The sequence below is a fragment of the Pogoniulus pusillus genome, chromosome Z (assembly GCF_015220805.1).
Source record: "Pogoniulus pusillus isolate bPogPus1 chromosome Z, bPogPus1.pri, whole genome shotgun sequence".
Classification (NCBI taxonomy): Eukaryota; Metazoa; Chordata; class Aves; order Piciformes; family Lybiidae; genus Pogoniulus; species Pogoniulus pusillus.
This window is the reverse complement of record NC_087309.1, coordinates 28,228,143-28,245,957: the sequence shown is the minus strand read 5'-3', so window position 1 is coordinate 28,245,957 and position 17,815 is coordinate 28,228,143. Positions and strand designations below refer to the sequence as shown.

The window sequence follows — 17,815 nt, the reverse complement described above, 5'->3', positions numbered from 1 at the left end:
ACTCTGACATTAACGCACAAGGCTGAAAGCGTTTTTCCTGACCCTGAACGAATCATCCTGTAGGTTTAACCACGTGAAGTAGCTGCTGTTGTAAGCTCCTGGATGTCGGAGCTGCGTTGCGCCTCATTTGCCATCAGCTGATGCGGTAGTAAGGAGGAATTGTGTACGTTTCTGGGTGCAGCAAGGTAGAGGTGAGACAGGGAAAGCCACTGTTACATAGTTAAACGAGTTTTGCAGTAGCTGCGGAAAGAGGTTCGTTAGCATGTACGGATACAGCAGCGCATTCTCAGAGCGAGAAGCACAACCTGCTTTCAGCCAGCGATCACTACTGTCCCCGGAACCATGGCCCCGTAGCCCGGGCGGCAGCCGAGAGGGGTTGGCAGCGCACCGGGGCGGGCGCAGGCAGTTCCGGGTCGGCTGCGCCGGGGGGAGGGGGTGGGCACGGCGGGGACCCAGGTACCCGTACTGCTTCCAGCTGTTGCTGCCGCGGCCGGGAGCGGCCCGTCCTCGCAGCCCTTTCGCCTGTAACGGGGCGCCCAGTCAGGCGGCAGCTGGGCCTCCGCGGCCGGGGACGGCGGCTGTGTCTGCAGGCGGGAGCGCGGCTGTCGCCGTCCTCTGTAGGGGCAGAGCGAGGCCGCAGAGATGGACGACGAACCTGAGCGTACCAAGCGCTGGGAAGGAGGCTACGAGAGAACATGGTGGGCTTACCTTTCCCCTCCTCACCTTCTGCTTGGGAAACGCGAGGAAAGTCGCCCTTCTGCTCAGTAACAGTCTGTTTTGCGTAGGGAAATTCTTAAAGAGGATGAATCCGGATCGCTGAAGGCGACTATCGAGGACATTCTTTTCAAGGCGAAGAGGAAAAGGTATTACGCGATGCCACGGGTCTGCTAATCGACCTGTTCTTGTCAGTTATAAAGGCGTAATCTTTCTGGGTCCTCTAGGCTGAGGAATTATGTCGGCATGCCCGCAATGTATGCTTGCGTCCTGTGTCCTCCGGAGTCGCAGATGCTTGCTTATTGCTTGCTACTTAGCGGTGGTGCCAAAACAAAACAATGAACAACAACAGCAAAACACGCACACAGTGCTTTAAATCTTTAGAGACAATATACGCTTCAGACTTAATTCAGCCTATAGAGTGAATAGTTCGGTCTACAGACTGAATAGACTGGATAGCCTGGGTGCAATTTGAGGTCTCGTTCTGGTGAAACATGATGCAAAGCACCACAAAAGCAGTTTGCACTGCTCAGGAAAAAAAAAAAAATCCTTCAACACTATTTTTTTTTTAAATATACAAATCACTCCAAGCTGAGCTTTTGAGTCATGATACTAGATGTGTGTTTCGAATTGTCAGAAAAAATGCTAGGTAAATTAATATTTATTATGTTAAAAGACTCAAATTTGTATAAAATTTTGAAGCTGTATTAATAAAGTTGGTAGTAAGAAGTGCTTTTTGTTCATTGTCTTAGAGGCATGGAATCTGTCTCATTTCTCAGCATGAGTCATTATCTGGGGTTATTGCTTGCCATTTGCTGGAAGTCTACACTAGCAAGCGTGTTCTGGACTTCTCCATTCATGTACCTATTTTATAAATTCTTTTTTTCCTTTAGACTCTGTGACAGCCATGGGCAAGTTCGACTTGGAATGGTATGTTAATTTCTTAGCCCTTATCTGTCTTGAGTCCAAAACTACTTGAGTAAAGGTTGTATTCCTAATCTGAAATACACTGAAATACACAATGGAATTGTTTTGATTGGAAAAGACTTTTCCTTAAGACTGAACCAGTGTGTTTGGGACAAAAGCATGTGTTTTCCACCAGACTTTTTTAAGTGTGCCCAGATGGCCAAGAGAGCCAATGGCATCCTGGGCTGCATCAGGAACAGTGTGGCCATCAGGACAAGGGAGGTTATTCTTCCCCTGTACTCAGCACTGGTCAGGCCACACCTTGAGTACTGTGTCCAGTTCTGGGCCCCTCAATTCAAGAGAGATGTTGAGGTGCTGGAACGTGTCCAGAGAAGGGCAACAAAGCTGGTGAGGGGCCTGGAACACAAACCCTATGTGGAGAGGCTGAGGGAACTGGGGTTGTTTAGCCTGGAGAGGAGGAGGCTCAGGGGGGACCTCACTACTGTCTACAACTACCTGAAGGGACATTGTAGCCAGGTGGGGGATGGCCTCTTCTCCCAGGCAACCAGCAACAGAACAAGGGGACACAGTCACAAGTTGTGCCGAGGAAAGTATAGGCTGGATGTTAGAAGGAAGTTCTTGCCAGAGAGAGTGATTTGCCATTGGAATGGATCTGCTCAGGGAGGTGGTGGAGGCATCGTCCCTGCAGGTGTTCAAGAAGCCTGGATGAGGCACTTAGTGCCATGGTCTAGTTGACTGGCTAGGGCTGGGTGATAGGTTGGACTCGATGAGCTTGGAGGTCTCTTCCAACCTGTTTGATTCTATGATTCTATGATTCTGTGATTCTAAGAACACATTATGTGTAGGATGTGAAACATACTGAGAGATAGGTTTCATAGAATCACTTTGATTGGAAGAGACTTCTAAAATCAAGTCCAACTATTAGCTCCACACTGCCAGGTCACCACTAACTATGCACCTCATTACTACATCTTCAGGTCTTTCAAGTACCTCCAGGAATATTGACTCAGTTGTAAAGCCTCATTCAGGGCTTCACAACTGTTTCAGGAAAAAAAATCCTAATATCCAATTTGAGCATCCGCTAGCATGACTTGAAGTCATTTCCTGTTGTCCTGTGGCTTGGTAACTGGGAGACTGACCCCCACCTCACTACAACCTCTTTTTAGGCAGCTATAGAGAGTGAGAAGGTCTCTCCTCAGCCTTATTTTCTCCAAACTAAGTAATTCCAGATCTCTCAGCTACTTTTCATAATCCTTCACCAGCTTCATTGCCCTTTCCTGAACCCACATCAGCACATCAATATCCTTATGTTGGTGGACCCAAAACTGAACACAGTATTTGAAGTATGGCCTCACCAGTGTAGAAAGGTGGAGAGTATAGGGGCACAATCACTTCCATGGTCCTGCTGAGCACACTCTGCTTGATGCAGGCCAGGATGCTGTTGGCCTTCTTGGGCACCTGAGCAGATTGCTGGTTCATGTTCAGCCAGATGTCAGTCAGCAACCCAGGTCTTTTTCTGTTGGGCAGCTTTCCAGCCATTCTGCCCCCACACCTGTAGGGTTGCAGAGGGTGATTGTGACTCAAGTGTGGGACAGGAGGGCATGGCTTATGAATAGAGGGTGAGAGACCTGTGGCTTTTTAATCTGGAGAAGAGAAGGCTTAGAGGGGATGCAATAAATGTTTATAAGTATCTGAAGGCTGGCTGGGGGGGAGGACAAGCTCTTCTCAGTTGCTCCCTGTGATAGGACAAGGAGCAATGGGTGTAAATTGCAGAACAGGAGGTTTTGCCTCAACACAAGGGGGAACTTCTTTACTGTAAGGGACACAGAGCACTGGAATAGGCTTCCCAGAGAGGTTGTGGGGTCTCCTTCTCTGGAGTCTTTCCTCTGTAATCTGTGTATTGTCCTGCTCTGTCAGGGGGCTGGATTCGATGACTTTCTTGGGTCCCTTCCAACCCCTAACATCCTGTGATCCTGTGACTGGGCGCTTGGCTTTGTTAAACCTCATACAACTGGCTACTGATCCAGCCTGTCCAGATCCCTCTGCAGACCCTTCTGAGTACTTCAGCATTCCCTGCTAGCTTACTGTCACCTGCTGCCTTACTGAGAGTGTGTTCAATTCCCTTGTCTAGGTCATTAATAAAGATAGAAAACAAGACTAGTTCCAAAACTAGGGAATACCACTTGGGATGGGCTGCCAACTGCATTTAACTCTGTTCACCACCCTCTCTGGGCCTGGTCGTCCAGACAGTTTTTTACCCAATGAAGTGTATGCTCTGAGCATCTAGTTTTTCTTGGAGAACGCTGCGGGAAACATGGTCATATGCTTCACCCAGCTCTGGATAAACAAATCCACAGTCTTGCCCAAATCCACAGTCTTGCCCTCATCCACTAAGTGGATCACGTTGTTGTAGAAGGAGATGAGTTTTGTCAAGCAGAAACTGCCTTTCATGCACCATGCTGGCTGGGCCTTATTGCCTGCTTGTCCTGTGTGTGCTACGTAACAGCAGTCAAGATTATCTGCTCCAGGACTTTTCCCAGCACTGAGGTCAGACATAACAGACCTGTAGTTCCCTGAATCCTCCTTCTGTCCCTTGTTGTAGGTGGGTGTCATATTTGCAAACCTCACACGTTTGCAGTTGGGCACATTTGCAGTATTTGGGTGCGTTGTGTAGCAGCAGTCAGGTCTCATGCACTTAGAGCAGGGGTCCTCAAACTACGGCCCGTGGGCCAGATACGGCCCCCCAGGGTCCTCAGTCCGGCCCGCCGGTATTTACAGAACCCCCCGCCGGGGGTTGGAGGCAAAACCAAACAGCCACTTCCTGCCACTTAATCCACTCACCGGCCTCTGCAGCCCCAAAGCACTCGCCGGAAACTGGGCTGGAACCAATCTATAGTTTGGCCCCCGACAGTGTCTGAAGGACATTGAACCGGCCCCCTGTTTAAAAAGTTTGAGGATCCCTGACTTAGAGTGTTGATTTCATGTGAAAAATTAACGTAAGTGATTTGTAAATTAAATTATTCAGTGTTGCTCTTTGGATGAAGAGGTGAACATGCAAACTGATGTTTGTAGCTTACCATGAGAGGAAATGAGCAGTGTGCATTTTCCAAGAGAATCTTTTTTGTTTTGAAGGAAGAGTGAAAAAAGTTGTGTTGCTGTTTAATTACTGTTGATTGGCTAGCTCAGTACACTGATTTTTTTCCTGTTTGAGAGAGAGAGTAGTTGCCTTTTTTTTAATAAATGGAATAGTGAACAGTTAACTGAAATGCCTGCTCCTTGAGTGATAATCACTTGTGACAATACAGATGCGTCACCTATATGTTGTTGTTGATGGATCAAGAACGATGGAGGACCAGGATTTAAAACCAAACAGGCTTACCTGCACCCTGAAGGTATTTATGTAATCAAAAGCTTCCTCCTGGTTTTCTGTACACCAGTCCCATTTTGCATTTAAAAGAAGTAAGTCTCCCACAACTAGATTGTGTACATAGCTCCATCTCTTCTCTTACATCTATATTTTTAAACTCACTTCTGTTTCTAGTCAGAATTTTCCTGTTTTTTTGATAGTAGAATCTGTGTGACATTAATTTACCTTGCATTAGTGGTTCTGTCCAGTAAGAATAGTCTGTAGGGGCATTATTATGGGAAGACACATGAAAAGTCTGTGTAAATTAAACTGAAGTGTTGCCCCTAAAAAAGAACATAAGAAGAACAAAGATGCTTTCATTCCACAACTAAAGTTTAGTTACAGTTGAATTTTGATGAATTCTGATTGGAATGGATGCTAGATGGGAGCTGAATTGGATTGATGCTTCAGACCATGGATGATGTGAACTGTGCATCTTCTATTGCATAGTCTTCTCTAACGTTAAGCATTGAAATCCTTGGGTTTGAAGATTTTTTACATGGATTAGTGCTTTCTAGTGTATGGTAAGCCTCTATTTAGACCAACCACAATCTAGAGCCTTAACAGATGAAGTGAATAAAATAAGGGGTGGATGGTTTTTGACATTTGCATTGCATTGCTGATGTGGGCAGAAGAAGTGTGGTAGGGCTGAGGTGAAAGGAGAGTGAAAAGGAAGACCTTTTTCTTCTCCCCACACCTTTTTTTTTGTTGCAAACATTTTTTCTTTTCTCCAGTTGCACTGGATATTTTGCAAGCAGCCCCTACTTAATGTGCATGTGGAATAAAGCACTGTTTTGTTTTTAATGGTCTCGACTTTTCTTTATAGTTACTGGAATATTTTGTTGAAGAATACTTTGACCAAAATCCTATTAGTCAGGTATGTACAAACATGCAAGAAATTAATAACTATTTTAAAAGTTAGTTTTACATTTATTAAATTGTTTGCAGTTGATGTCTTCTTTCTCATCCCTTCCTCTTCAGTCTGGTGAAATTCTTTCTATCCAAACTAATGAAAATAAGAACTTACCCATTCAGTTTTTCATAAGCATAAATTCTGACACAGAAGACCTGAATTATTTTATTCCAGGCATTTAGGATTTCAGGAGATTTCTTTCTGTACTCTGTGGCAAAAGTACTGGAAATAGAGAAGTATGTGTTTACTGATGCGTAGTGTTGTGCTGCTGTTGTGACACTTAGAAGAGGACTTGCATTGTTAAGTAATTCTGATCCATAAAAAAATACTGGGAAAATACAGCAAAAATATAAATCAGCTTTTTAAAAATATGTGCTAAGAAAAGTTTTGTCTCTTTCTTTTTGTCTTTCTTCAGATTGGCTTAATTGTAACCAAGAGTAAAAGAGCTGAAAAAATGACAGAACTGTCAGGTAGGGAGGTAGTTTGTTTTTTTTTAATAGGAAATGCTTTCATCTGTTGTGTTGGTGTTGTAAGTTCTATCTGGATGAGACTGCTGATAATAAACTATGGTCAACATTGTATTTTTAATTTAAAAGAGAAGTAACTGAAAGTCATCTGAAACTAGAGTCTGGATTTGTCATCATGTGCTTGTTCAAGATCAGGTCTCACCCAGATTACAAGTGAAATGTTTTGTTTCCCCTGTGCTTCGTTTTTCAAATTCTTTGTTAACTTTGTGGGGTTTGACATGTGTGTTTTCTGAGAGAGCTGGCCAGATGTTAAGAAGTGAGGTTTCTTTGTTGTCTGACTTCTGTCGCTAAAAATCCATGTGACTTCAGAGGTGAAGTCTTAATTTTTGCTCTTTAGTCACCTGTGCTACTGAAGAAACTTTATTGAGGAATTTGAAGACTGGGAGAAGTCAAGTAAGGAATCACAGAAACTAAAACTAATCTGTCCTTCTGCTGAAACACTTTGTGAGAGACTTCATACTCGCATTAGGTACTTAATGATACATGTGGTGGTTTGGCTGTTATCCGCCCCCCCCCCACTTTAGAAATGCCCCAGCTAACTCAGACGGGCTCTGGGAATATAAGTGAAGCTATTTATTTCCAGCTAGCACAATATACAAGCAGATATTTACAGTATATACAGTTATATACAGAAATATACAAATGAAAAGTAATACAGAAACACAACTCCCCTCCCAGAAACCTGAGTCCCCAGGAGGGGCTCTCAACCACCCCTGAACCTTCCACCTGCCCCTCTCGACCTTACCCCAGTTCTCAGGAAGAAAAGAGGTGCAGCCAAGAGGTTAAGAAGCAAGGTTAGTGGCAGCGAGGTTAAGGAGATGTAGTTCAGTCTGAAGCCAAAAGCAGAGTGAGAAAATGGCAAATGTGCTGTCTAATGTTTACTTGTTCCCATACCTCTCAGCGAGACTGTGAGGGAAGGAGACATAACCATTGTGTTCTTTTCACAGCCAATCATCTACTTTCTCTCACCAAAACATTCTAGCCTGCTTCAAACTAGCACAATACACAACAGTGGTTTTATTCCTTTAGATGTCTTACACTTTGTATTAGTTAAGTGCCTGTAGAGTAAATGCCTTTCTATTCATGTATTATTTCACTGTTTTCTACATACTGACCAAGAGGTCATTTTCTAAGGAGAAACAGAGTAACAAATCAGTTTGAAGAGTGTTGCTGTACAAATGCACTTCCTTAAATGCACAGTTTAAATATTTCAATTATTTTAATTTATTTGAAATTTTTTTTTTCATTTACAGGTAACTCAAAAAAGCACATAACTGCTCTGAAGAAAGCTGTGGATATGAACTGCAGTGGAGAACCATCTCTGTATAATTCCCTAAATCTGGCCATGCAGACTCTAAAGTTAGTATATGGATGAGGCGTTATTTGTTTGGACTTCATTCGCTTTGATTCCTATAATCAGTATAATGTTGGGTTTATATAATGAGTTTTTAGAGGGGCAGAGATGGTATTTTTTACAAGTAGCATCTTGCTTTGCTGAGCTTTCTAAAAGGCAGACATAAAGTCTTCTTACAACACAAACAGTGAAGGAGTTAAACATACTAGTAGTACAGAAGTTAATTTTCTAACATAAGATGCCTCTGTTAGAGGTGTGCTGTGTATAAAAAGTGTCAAGATTTTATGTTTTGTGAATATGTTGCAGTTATTGTTTATTAGAGGCTTAAAGTGTGAGGGAGTTAAAAGTTAATACTGATACGGGAATAGGAAAAGCAGCAGCATTGAATCACAGTAATGTGGGAGAAAGGTAAATTTTTGGGTCAGGTAGGTTAAATCACTTTTTTTTTCTTTGCAAAATAGTGAATTGTGATAAACAATTGTGGAAAATAATTTTAACAAGTAATTACAACTAGAAACAACAAAGCTTGTAGTTAAACATTATTTGACAAGTTGGAAGAGAGTTGTTTTTAAGAACTAAAGGGCAGTAGTTAGAAGTAACGGATTTACACCTATCAACTAATCAGAGATGTTTTGTTTTTAAGGGATCAGGAAGGTTTATTGCAGTCTTTCTAGTTTAAAGATGAACTTTACTGATGAGAATATGGGTAAGGTACAGGGATAACTTAAGCAGTAGAGCAACTACACTATGAAATACTGTATTTTAGATACTGGAAAGGTTTGGCTTTTGCAAGGTGAAGTTCTGGTGCTTAGAGAAGGAACTTATTACTGTCTTTTATATTTGTAGGGAAGTGCATATCTCATGTTGCCTTCTGAATGTAGGACATTAAAGTCCTTAGAAACTTTAGCATACAAGTAGCTTGGTGTACAGAAATGAATTAACCATCTGCTTTCTTTAGGCACATGCCAGCACATACAAGCAAAGAGGTTTTGGTAGTCTTCAGCAGTTTGACAACATGTGATCCAGCCAACATCTATGACCTGATTAAGGTACAGCAGTGAAGTTTGACTACTGAATTGAACATACAAACTATTAAGCTAAAAAAAAAAAAAAGACAGTTGCAGTGTCACTGTGAATTAATTTTAATGTAAAATTTTGAACCTTTTTTGTGTTTTCTGTTCTGCATAACAATGTCTGTTTATTTGTTTTTCCATTTGAAGTGTTTAAAAGCAGTTAAGATCAGAGTGTCTGTCATTGGCCTAAGTGCTGAAGTTCGAGTTTGTACAGTACTTGCCCGAGAAACTGGAGGTATGTATCTGAAGTTCAGTTGTTATGCTATTAAGACAAGTTTAAAATCAGAATGAAGTAATTAGTCATATATTCGTTACTGTGTTTTGATATTCTGTGGTACTGACATAAAATTTAAGAGTTTCTTAAATCTACAGTACACTGTATTTAGTGAAGTTATTGTTCTGCAAAGAAAATGTATTTATTTTAAAACCTGATGTTCCACATATGAAGCTGTATGATCATAGATTCATACAACAGGTTGGACCTCTGCAATCATGAAGTCCAACCGTTGGCCTAACACCGCCATGGCTATTAAAACACATCCTGTAGTTCCACATCCATGCATTTCTTGAACACCTCCAGAGATGGTGACTCTGCCACCTCCCTGGGATGTGGAATTTAGGCTAAGATATTTGTATTAGTTGTTGCAGTGGTAGCTTGTGATATCATTAGCTATCATATATTGATGGAGAAAAAAATATGGCCCTTCACATCTTATAAAATATTCTAGTGATACTGATTTTTAAAACATAATTTTTCGTAGCATTAATAGGATGGTTTTGTTAGGAAAAGGGTTGACTAACTTAGGCTTTTTTACTCAAGTTGTTTTTCTGTCATTTGGAGAATATGTTTGTATTCTTACCTGTTGTTAATCTGTGAGTAAATAGTTTCTTTCTTTGTGGCAGGAACTTACCATGTTATTTTAGATGAAAGCCATTATAAGGAACTCCTGATGCATTATGTTAGTCCTCCACCTGCCAGTTCAGATTCTGAGTGCTCCCTTATTCGAATGGGTAGGATATGGTTTTCTTCAACACATATGATTTGCATTTGTGTTAAAGCCATACACATAGCTAGAAGCATAATAAAGACATTGCACAATTGGTGTTGGTTTTGGTTTTTTCAACTTTTATTTTGCAGTTTTCTTGACATTCTTTGTGCAGAGTAGTCAGCTTTTACATACAGTTAAGGGTAAAAACTAGTAAAAAGTGGCGTAAAGGTAATACTTAGAAATGAAGGATGAAAAACTATTTTGTTTCTTCCTCTTTTTTTTTTCCCTGCAGAAGGCAGCTATTGTAAGCTTAATTGACTGTAAGAGCCATATCTTCAGATGTGTAGTGCATGTTTGATAGGAGCACTGCTGTGGTGTTCCATCAGCAAAATAATTAGGTACCTTTTCTTCTCCTGATGTATTTCTTAATGGATTTAAGCCTGCAGTTAAGTCAGAATCAGAACTCTTAATGTCAGGAATTAGAATACTAATTTTTTGCTCTCATCTGCCTATTTTTTACAGATAAGAATGTGTGTATCTCTGTGCATAGATTTAAATACTAAAGAGATGTGCTTATAGGTAAAGCCTGAGCAACAGCCTGAAAATAATTAACTGTCCATTTCACATGAGCTGTAGAAAAACAAGTGCTATAGTTTCATCTGTCCTATACTGCACTCAGAAGGTGAATATATATGTGGTGTCTACATATAAAAGTCTTTTCTCCTTAATTAGAAACCACTGTTGGACACTGATGTGGTGCTCTTTCTTCTTCTTTATCATTGCACTTAACTTTCTTCTTAGCTTTTCTTCAAAAAGGGGGTTCCAATGAGCTTCAGTTAATATGAAAGCCACAAAAAGATTCTTTTTGTTGGGAAAATAAAACGAGGGATTTGTTGTTAGATGTAAGTAGAGATCTTTAGAGAGGATTTGATACCTGTCGAGAGTGTACTAGTTCTCATGTAACAACAAACAAGCAAAAGAGATAGACTATAATATTGCAAATAATATTTGAACCTCTTCCTTGAAAGAAGAAACTGAAAAATTACTTAATGATTAAAATTGAAAATATGGCATGTCTTTTACTTTAGGTTTTCCTCAGCATACTACTGCATCTTCATCTGACCAAGATGCAAAGCCGTCCTTCAGCATGGCGTAAGTAGAGTTGATTAGAATTCAATGAGCTGATTATACCAACAGTCGTAGTTAAAAAGTCTTCTTATCAGTGAAAATGTTGCAAAATAATATGAACAAATAGTCATGTCTTGTGATTTCTGGGTTACAAAATTAATTTCTAATAGAAATTTAATTTGTCTGCAAATCCAGTATGTGGCAGTTGCTACTGCTGTTAAATTTACATTTCACAAATGCTTTAAGTAGTAAGTGGCTTCTCGTTTCCTTATGCAGTGATGAGGACACAAGAGTGCTACAAGACACAGTTTTACTTGCATTTTTTGCTCTGTGTAATTTTCTCACTGTGAAGACAATGATGAGGATGAAGGGTATTATCTGTAAGAAAGTACTTTTTATTTGTTTACTAGTTTGATTTAAAGAGAAGCTTAGAACAGGAGCCTCATTTAGCATATCACTGCTCTTCTCAATGAAGGGAGTCATGGATTTTAGGCTAATAGGGGAGCTTGAATTTTCAAAACGACTGATGGCTGATGTTTAAAAGATAAGTACTAGCATGCACCCTAAAGTCAGTGCAAATTATGTGTGCAGGTAGAAACATTAACCAAAGTTACCTTTTGTAACTTTTTTTTTTTAAAGACACAGTGTCTCCTTCATGTGAGAAAATTTGAAGCTCTGCTTCTGTGGGGAAATGTGGTTACTGATATCTCACCCTATCAGTTGCTTTCTGACTCTTCCATACCCAAGGAACTGTTAAGCGGAAGTTACAGAAACTTTTTGGAACTATTTCTTATGATAACTTTATTATAGAGTATAGTGATGTTGTATTATAGTATTAAATAGTCTCTCTCCTCTAGACAACTGGAAAGCAACAGTGAGCCAGGTCTTACACTGGGTGGATATTTCTGTCCCCAGTGCAGAGCCAAATACTGTGAACTTCCGGTGGAATGCAAGATCTGTGGTGAGTAGCTAGAATCATTGAGCAGACAAATTATGAGTTTGACAGTTAAGAGGCAGAAAAGTTCATCTCTGCCTAGGAATTAAAAGCTAGCTCCACATCCTAGAACATCAGCTTCTTGCAAGGGACTGTCAGGACTGCATCTGCAACAATAAGCAGTATCGTGTACTCTAGTATGATGTTACGAATTAAAATCCCTAAAGCCAAGGGGAGAAGAGGGGTCATTCACATACGAATGGTAACAATTTCCTCAAGAATCCTGATTTAACAGACAAAGCAGTGTTTCAGGCTCCTCACTCACCTCTCACCTCCAACAGTGTGTGGATAAAAGGTTCCAAAGTAGAACCCAAGAGCAGACTGCACAGTGACAAAGGACAAGCTTTAGAGACGTTAATGGCAGCCTTTTGGCCTAGCAGATGTTCATGGACTACGCAAACAATGGTGCCTCTCCCCATTCCCACTCTTAATGAGGGCAGGAGGGAGGATTAAAATCAAAAATTATTAAGAGAGTGGAACATCTTCCTTACGAGGAGAGACTGAGGGACCTTGGGCTCTTTAGCTTGCAGAAGAGATGACTGAAAGGTGACCTTATTGGTGTTTATAAATATGTAAAGGATGAGTGTCAGGAGGATGCAACCAGGCTCTGCTCGTTGCTGCCCAGTGACAGGACAAGGGGCAGTGGGTGGGAGCTGAGGCATAGGAAGTTCCATTTAATCAGGAGGAAAAAAGTTTTCACTGTGAGGGTGACAGAACACTGGAAGAAGCTGCCATGGGGCATTATGGAATCTCCCTTTCTGGAGCTATCAAGTCCTGCCTGGATGTGTTCCTGTGTGATCTGGTATAGGTGATCCTGTTCTGGCAGAGAGGCTGGACTAGATGATCTTTCAAGGTCCCTTCCAGCCTCTAACCTTCTGTGATTCTGAGTATTAATATTGCATGGAAGACAGTTGTGCTCTTGTTAGCAACTACAGGCATATGACTAAAATGTGATTGATATTATTAGGATCCCTGTATTTGGCAAGTGGATAAAATAATTCTAGGTTTGGGTCACCTTGTCCTAATTTCATGTGAGGGTATTCATATTAGTCTAAGTTTCATTTCAGCAAGGTAACAGAGAAGCAACACAGTTTTACATGAGCAATAACCTGAACAAATGTCTGGCATCGCAGTTCTGGGGTGAATTACCCTCATCAGGGCTTAGTTAAAGCAGTATTTTGATTGCTTGTAATATTATTGACAAATACCCCTGTAATGTTACTGGTAAGATTTTCAGTGACATTAAAACCAGCATAACCAAGAATGAAATCACCCCAGGACCAGAAAATGCTTGTAACTTTAGCTTTGACCTTCTTAAAACCTACATGAAGCAAGAAATAACCAATTTGGTCTTTGATCCAATTGTACACAAAAAAACAGCAAACAGGCCACACAATAGCCCCCACCAAGTGAAATAGCTGCTTTATTAGCTTCATTCTGATTCCCAGAGTTAATTAACAGTCACTCAAATGAATCTGCCCCACGTTGGGTGCCAAATAAAATACGTGGTGGTTTAGGTGTTCCCTGCCCCCCCACACTTTAGAAGGTACCCCAGCTAACTCAGTTGGACTCTGGGAATATAAATGAAGCTATTTATTTACAGCTAGCACAATATACAAGCAGATACTTACAGTATATACAGTTATAGACAGAAATATACAAGGTAAAAGGTAAAAGGTAATACAGAAACACAACTCCCCTCCCAGAAACCTGAGTCCCCAGGAGGGGCTCTCAACCACCCCTGCACCTTCCCCCTGCCCCTCTCAACTTTACCCCAGTCTTAAGGAAGAATAGAGGTTCAGCCAAGAGGTTAAGAAGCAAGGTTAGTGGCAGTGAGGTTAGGGAGATGTAGCTCAGTCCGAAGCCAGAAGCAGAGTGAAGAGAAAATGGCAAAAGCGTTACGTAGTGTTTACCCTACTTGTTCCCATGCCTCTCAGCGAGACTGTGAGGGAAGTTGACATCACAATTGTTTTCCTTTTCACAGCTAATTATCTACTTTTTTTCTCACCAAAACATTCTAGCCTGCTTCAAACTAGCACAAGAAGGCTCTGGGAAGACGTAATAGTGGCCTGCAAGAGGGCTGGGGGAGGAACTGTTTACAAGGGCTTGTAGCAATGGGATGAGGGGCAATGTTTTTAAACTAGAGCAGGACAGATTTAGGTTAGACTTAAGGAGGAAATTTCTTCACAGTGCGGGTGGTGAAATACTGGAATAGGTTACCCAGAGACGTGCTGGAGACCTCATCCCTGGTGACATTCAAGGTTAAACTTGATGGTGTCCTGAGGAACCTGATCTAGTTAAAGATGTCCCTGCTCACCACAGGGGATTAAAAAAAACTTTAAGGGTCCCTTCTGGTGTAAGGCAATCTATGATTCTGTGATATATTGATTTGGTCAGTAGGATTCAGCTGTGCCAGCTGGGTTACCTCCCCATCCAGCTTCTTGTGCACCCCTAATCCACTTGCTGGCGAGGTGGGAGGAGAAGCAGAAAATGCCTTGACACTGTGTCAGCACTGCTTAGTAGTAGCTAAAAGAGCCCTGAATTAGCAAGACTGCATCACAAACCCAAACCGTTGCCCCACACTAGCTAACTCAACCTCAGCCAAAACCAGTAGACCTGTGTTACCTGAAACAGGACTGTGGCATGGCTTTGGCAGTATTACAGCAAGCTGCAGCAGAGCTGTGTAGTTTGGCACCATTTTAACTGGTGATGCAAAGCAACAGAACCATCATTGACAAAGAGAAGTTGTGCATTTAATCAGAAGATTCTTCATTTATGGCACGAGGATTAAAAAGTAGTTAACTTTACAGCTGCACATTTTAAATGTAGTTCTAAAGAGGTAAACCTTTTAATTAGACATTTGGGCAATACGCTTGTTCCACAGGTGGTGTTCTGGAAAAGATTATGGAGGGGACAAATAATTTTATAGGTTTTAGTTCTTAAGAGCTCTGAAACATTAAGTAATTGAAAATACTTTTTACATTCTTCTAAACAGAAGAACTTTAAAATAAATCCTCTCTTGTAATGATTTTGTTTCTCTTTAATTACAGGTCTTACGTTAGTGTCTGCTCCTCACCTGGCTCGGTCTTACCACCACTTGTTTCCCTTGGATTCCTTTCAGGAAGTTGCCCTGGAAGAGTATCAGGGGGAACGGTATGCAGATTATATTTGTCTTTAGTAATGTACTTGTGGACTCAATAATTTTTTTTGTCCTAGCAGTAAGAAATGCTGCCAGTAGATTATTTGCTGCTGGAGACAGTGTTTAGTGGGCACTTTGGGGCACTTGTGGCAATAAGAAATATTTGTTGTTCCATTAATAGTTATCCTGTGTGTTGAGTTCAATGGCTGAAATAATTGCCATAAATTGCTACTAGCTATGAGATGATTTTTAAACACCATTTCACACCATCTTGACTTTTTCTTTAATTAAAATATGCAATTTTGCTTTTAGGTATTGTCAAGGCTGCCAGGGAGAAATAAAAGATCAAAGTGTAAGTATGCTGAACTTCATTGGAATTTGCATTGAGGGATGTCAGAGATGATCTCTTACTATAATCTTCTGAAGACCCAGAAAAATATTTGTGGAAGTTTATGTCATGGTTAACTAGAGTTTCCTGTTAGGGAGTCACACCTTTTAGACTGCAAAGTCTAGCATAAAGTGTAGGAAGGATTTTCCTGGAGTTGCATGGATGAGCTTCCACTCTTAGCTGCTTGGAAGCACCTAGAGTGAGTGACCCAGCTCAGCCCATTAGACACACTAGCTGTTAGAAACTTTCCTTCCATTGGTTTTCAGTGATGCTGGCAATGCAGTCAGTTTACACTGTCCTGTTGAATAGCCCTCCTGTAGTGCTATGATAGTAATAGTTTCTTACTAATTCAACTTCTTTTTCTACCTTTTCCACGCAGGTTTTCATATGTAAAGTGTGCCAGAATGCATTCTGCGTGGAATGTGATTTGTTTATTCATGATACCCTGCACTGCTGTCCAGGCTGCATTCATGAGCACCCTGCTCCTGTGTCTCTATGATGTCATCTCCTCTTAGAACTCATCATGTGTATGTTGCATAAATATATTGTGGTTATTCAGCCATAGCATTTACTGAGGCACCTCAAAACAAGAAGGACCTAGGTGATTATAGAAAGATGAACACTGGCTTGGGAGCAAACTTTTAACTTTCACCTAATCTATTAATTTTATTACTATTAATATATTCTTGAAGTATCTCTATTTTCATTCTTACTCTCTTAAAATCTCTGTTTTTTTCTGAATATTTTTAAGGAACATGTATATTTATAAATGCAAAAATTGATAAAACTGTTTTGTATGATGTTGGTTTATCTTTGCTTCATTATTCGATCAAAAAAGAGGCCTTGAGAATGTATTTTAAATATCATAGAATCAGTCAGGTTTGGAAGGGACCACAGGGATCATCTAGTTCCAACCCCCCTGCCATGCCCAGGGACACCCTACTCTAGATCAGGCTGACCACAGCCTCATCCAGCCTGGCCTTAAACACCTCCAGGGTTGGAGCCTCAACCACATCCCTGGGCAACCCATTCCAGCCTCTCACCACTCTCATGGTGAAGAACTTCCTCCTTACATCCAGTCTGAATCTCCCCACCTCGAGCTTTGCTCCATTCCCCCTAGTCCTGTCACTGCCTGATATGCTAAAAAGTCCCTCCCCAGCATTTTTTTAGCCTCCCTTCAGATATTGGAAGGCCACAATAAGGTCACCTCAGAGCCTTCTCTTCTCTGGACTGAACAGCCCCAACTCTTTCAATCTGTCCTCATAGCACAGGTGCTCCAGCCCTCTGATCATCCCAGTGGATCAACCCTTCTCTGGACACACTCCAGCATGCCCACATCTCTCTTGTAATGGGGGCTCCAGAACTGGATGCAGTACTCCAGGTGGGGTCTCAGCAGAGCGGAGTAGAGGGGCAGAATCACCTCCCTCGACCTGCTGGCCACACTTCTTCTGAAGCAGCCCAGGATCTGGTTGGCCCTGTGGGCTACAAGTGCACACTGCTGGCTCATGTTGAGCTTCTCGTCCACCAGCACCCCCAAGTCCCTCTCCTCAGGGCTGCTCTCCAGGCAGTCACTGTCCAGCCTGGATTTGTGCTTGGGATTGCCTCGACCCTCATGAGGTTGGCTTGTGCCCACCTCTCCAGCCTGTCCAGGTCCCTCTGGATGGATCCCTTCCCTCCAGCATGTCTGCTGCACCACACAGCTTGGTGTCATCAGCACCCTTGCTGAGGGTGCATTCAGTGCCATAGTCCATGTCACTAACAAAGATGTTGAACAAGACTGGTCCCAGGACTGATCGCTAAGGGACTCCACTTGTCACTGGCCTCCACTTGGATGTGGACTCTTTGGGTGTTGTGATGGTTTGGGCTCTTACCCGCCCCCCCCCACTTTGTATTTGCCCCAGCTAACTCAGACGGACCCTGGGAATATAGATGAAGCAATTTATTTACAGCTAGCAGAATTTACAAGCAGCTATTTACAATATATACAGTTATATACAATTATATACAGAAATATACAAAGGATAAACAATACAAAAGCACAGCTCCCCTCCCAGAAACCTGAGTCCCCAGGAGGGGCTCTCAAACCACCCCAACACCTCCCCCAGCCCTCAACCTTACCCCAGTTCTCAGGAAGAAGAGAGGTGCAGCCAAGAGGTTAGGGAGCAAGGTTAGTGGGAGCAAGGTTAATGAGATGTTACTAGGTCTGAAGGCAAAGGCAGAAGGAGAGACAAAATGGAGAAAGTTTACTTCTTCCCAGAGCTCT

The 17,815-nt window shown here is 41.8% G+C and overlaps 1 protein-coding gene across 2 annotated transcripts; it reads left to right on the top strand.

The window, feature by feature from the left end:
* The first annotated feature begins 437 nt into the window (after positions 1–437).
* On the top strand, positions 438–16,080 carry LOC135173208 (general transcription factor IIH subunit 2). Of its 2 annotated transcripts, XM_064139931.1 has the most exons (15): positions 438–698; positions 786–863; positions 1,608–1,644; positions 4,947–5,033; positions 5,874–5,924; positions 6,376–6,430; positions 7,741–7,846; positions 8,800–8,890; positions 9,062–9,149; positions 9,818–9,925; positions 10,992–11,055; positions 11,889–11,992; positions 15,076–15,178; positions 15,477–15,516; positions 15,932–16,080. In XM_064139931.1, the coding sequence occupies exons 1-15, from the start codon at positions 643–645 to the stop codon at positions 16,049–16,051; spliced, it is 1,188 nt and encodes a 395-aa protein (XP_063996001.1). In that variant the 5' UTR covers positions 438–642; the 3' UTR covers positions 16,052–16,080. The 2 variants fall into 2 exon arrangements, with proteins under 2 accessions (XP_063996001.1, XP_063996002.1); XM_064139932.1 differs by lacking the exon at positions 15,477–15,516.
* The last annotated feature ends 1,735 nt before the right edge of the window (positions 16,081–17,815 follow it).